Source organism: Seriola lalandi, unplaced genomic scaffold (genome assembly GCF_002814215.2).
Source record: "Seriola lalandi dorsalis isolate HSWRI2012SDOR001 ecotype SW California unplaced genomic scaffold, Sedor1 jcf7180002054599, whole genome shotgun sequence".
Classification (NCBI taxonomy): Eukaryota; Metazoa; Chordata; class Actinopteri; order Carangiformes; family Carangidae; genus Seriola; species Seriola lalandi.
The window spans coordinates 56,068-57,761 of NW_019525152.1; the positions used below are offsets into that span (position 1 = coordinate 56,068).

The 1,694-nt window shown below is 57.7% G+C and overlaps 1 protein-coding gene across 1 annotated transcript in view; it reads left to right on the forward strand.

The window, feature by feature from the left end:
- Positions 1-92: 92 nt before the first annotated feature.
- The window catches only part of LOC111664682 (arg8-vasotocin receptor-like), an 8,588-nt gene continuing 6,986 nt past the window's right edge, over positions 93-1,694 (forward strand). The window contains exon 1 of the mRNA XM_023419373.2: positions 93-1,286. Within this exon, the coding sequence (XP_023275141.1) occupies positions 299-1,286 (988 nt within the window). The 5' untranslated portion in view covers positions 93-298. The remainder of the gene's footprint in view (positions 1,287-1,694) is intronic.

Sequence of the window (1,694 nt, forward strand, 5' to 3'; positions counted from 1 at the left end):
TGGGGGGGGGGGGGGGGGGTGTCTGGTGTCTGGTCTGGCCACAGGGGCAGGAGCCTTTAAAAGAGGCTGGATCTGCAGCAGTGCAGCTCGGATCCACACCAGGAGTTGTTGTGCGTCACGGTGGAAAAACTCTTTTGGATATTTTGTTAGTTATTTTTTATTCCGGTTCACTCTCCACTCGGTGATCGTCTCGCGCACGCTGGAGTAATCGGGGAGTTTGACAGCCACGGTCTCCGCTGGTGACGGTTACGCACAGGCGGGCAGCCACCTCTGTGCGTCCGGAGGAGAGGAGGCCACCATGCTCTTCCCCTCGGAGAGCTCCTGCAACATCACGGGCAGAAACTGCACGGAGGGGTTCAACTTGACGCAGCAGCTGGAGGCCGGTGCCGCCGGTGCCGCCGGTGCCGCCGCCGCTGCTGGGAACATCAGCGGGAGGAGAAACGCCACCGACCCGTTTGGACGGAACGAGGAGGTGGCCAAGATTGAGATCACCGTCCTGAGCCTTGCGTTTCTCGCGGCCGTGGTGGGGAACGTGAGCGTGCTGCTGGCCATGTACAAAACCCGGAGGAAACCGTCGCGCATGCACCTGTTCATGAAGCACCTGAGTCTCGCGGACCTGGTGGTGGCCTTCTTCCAGGTGCTGCCGCAGCTCTGCTGGGAGATCACCTTCCGCTTCTACGGGCCGGACTTTCTGTGCCGCATCGTGAAGCACCTGCAGGTGCTGGGCATGTTCGCCTCCACCTACATGATGGTGATGATGACCCTGGACCGCTACATCGCCATCTGCCACCCGCTGCAGACTCTCCAGCAGCCCACGCAGCGCGCGTACATCATGATCGGCTCCACCTGGGCGTGCAGCCTGGTCCTCAGCACCCCGCAGTACTTCATCTTCTCCCTGAGCGAGGTGCACCCCGGCTCGGCCGTCTACGACTGCTGGGGACACTTCATGGAGCCGTGGGGGCTGCGCGCGTACATCACCTGGTTCACGGCCGGGATCTTCCTCGTGCCAGTGGTCGTGCTCGTGCTGTGCTACGGATTCATCTGCCGCACGATCTGGAGGAACCTCAAACACAAGACCCGGAGGAAGAGCGTGGGCGCGGTGGCAGAGGCCACCAAGGACGGGATCCTGGGCAGGAACTCGGTCAGCAGCGTCAGCACCATCTCCCGCGCCAAATTACGCACGGTGAAGATGACTTTCGTGATCGTGGTGGCGTACGTGGTGTGCTGGGCGCCGTTCTTCACCGTGCAGATGTGGTCAGTGTGGGACGAGACCTTCTCTTGGGACGGTGAGTTTTCCCGCCCTGTGTCCGTTTACACCTCACAGAACCCATTCATGTTGTAGCTGCAATGTTTCTGGTGCCATGCGCGTCCTCCTCCCGCCCCTCCTCACGCGGTAGTCTTTATCAGGGGAAACACAGACTTTCACATAAAGCACGATAAAGTATAAAGTCTGAGCTGTCATCAATTTAACTAAAGAGTGTTTCAAGTTGATTCATTTCAGATGATTCTAAAGTCCCGGGGAGGAATAATCATCCAGTATTTCACAAGAAAAATCTAAAAATGTTTTCCGGGAAAAAGGAGGATTGTGTTTTTACTTCATCCACAGGTGTGGTGATAATGGACACAGACACCTGAGTTCACTCCAATCAGGAGGAAAAGATGTGGGTCCACCACTTTCATCCAGGCTGAAATGT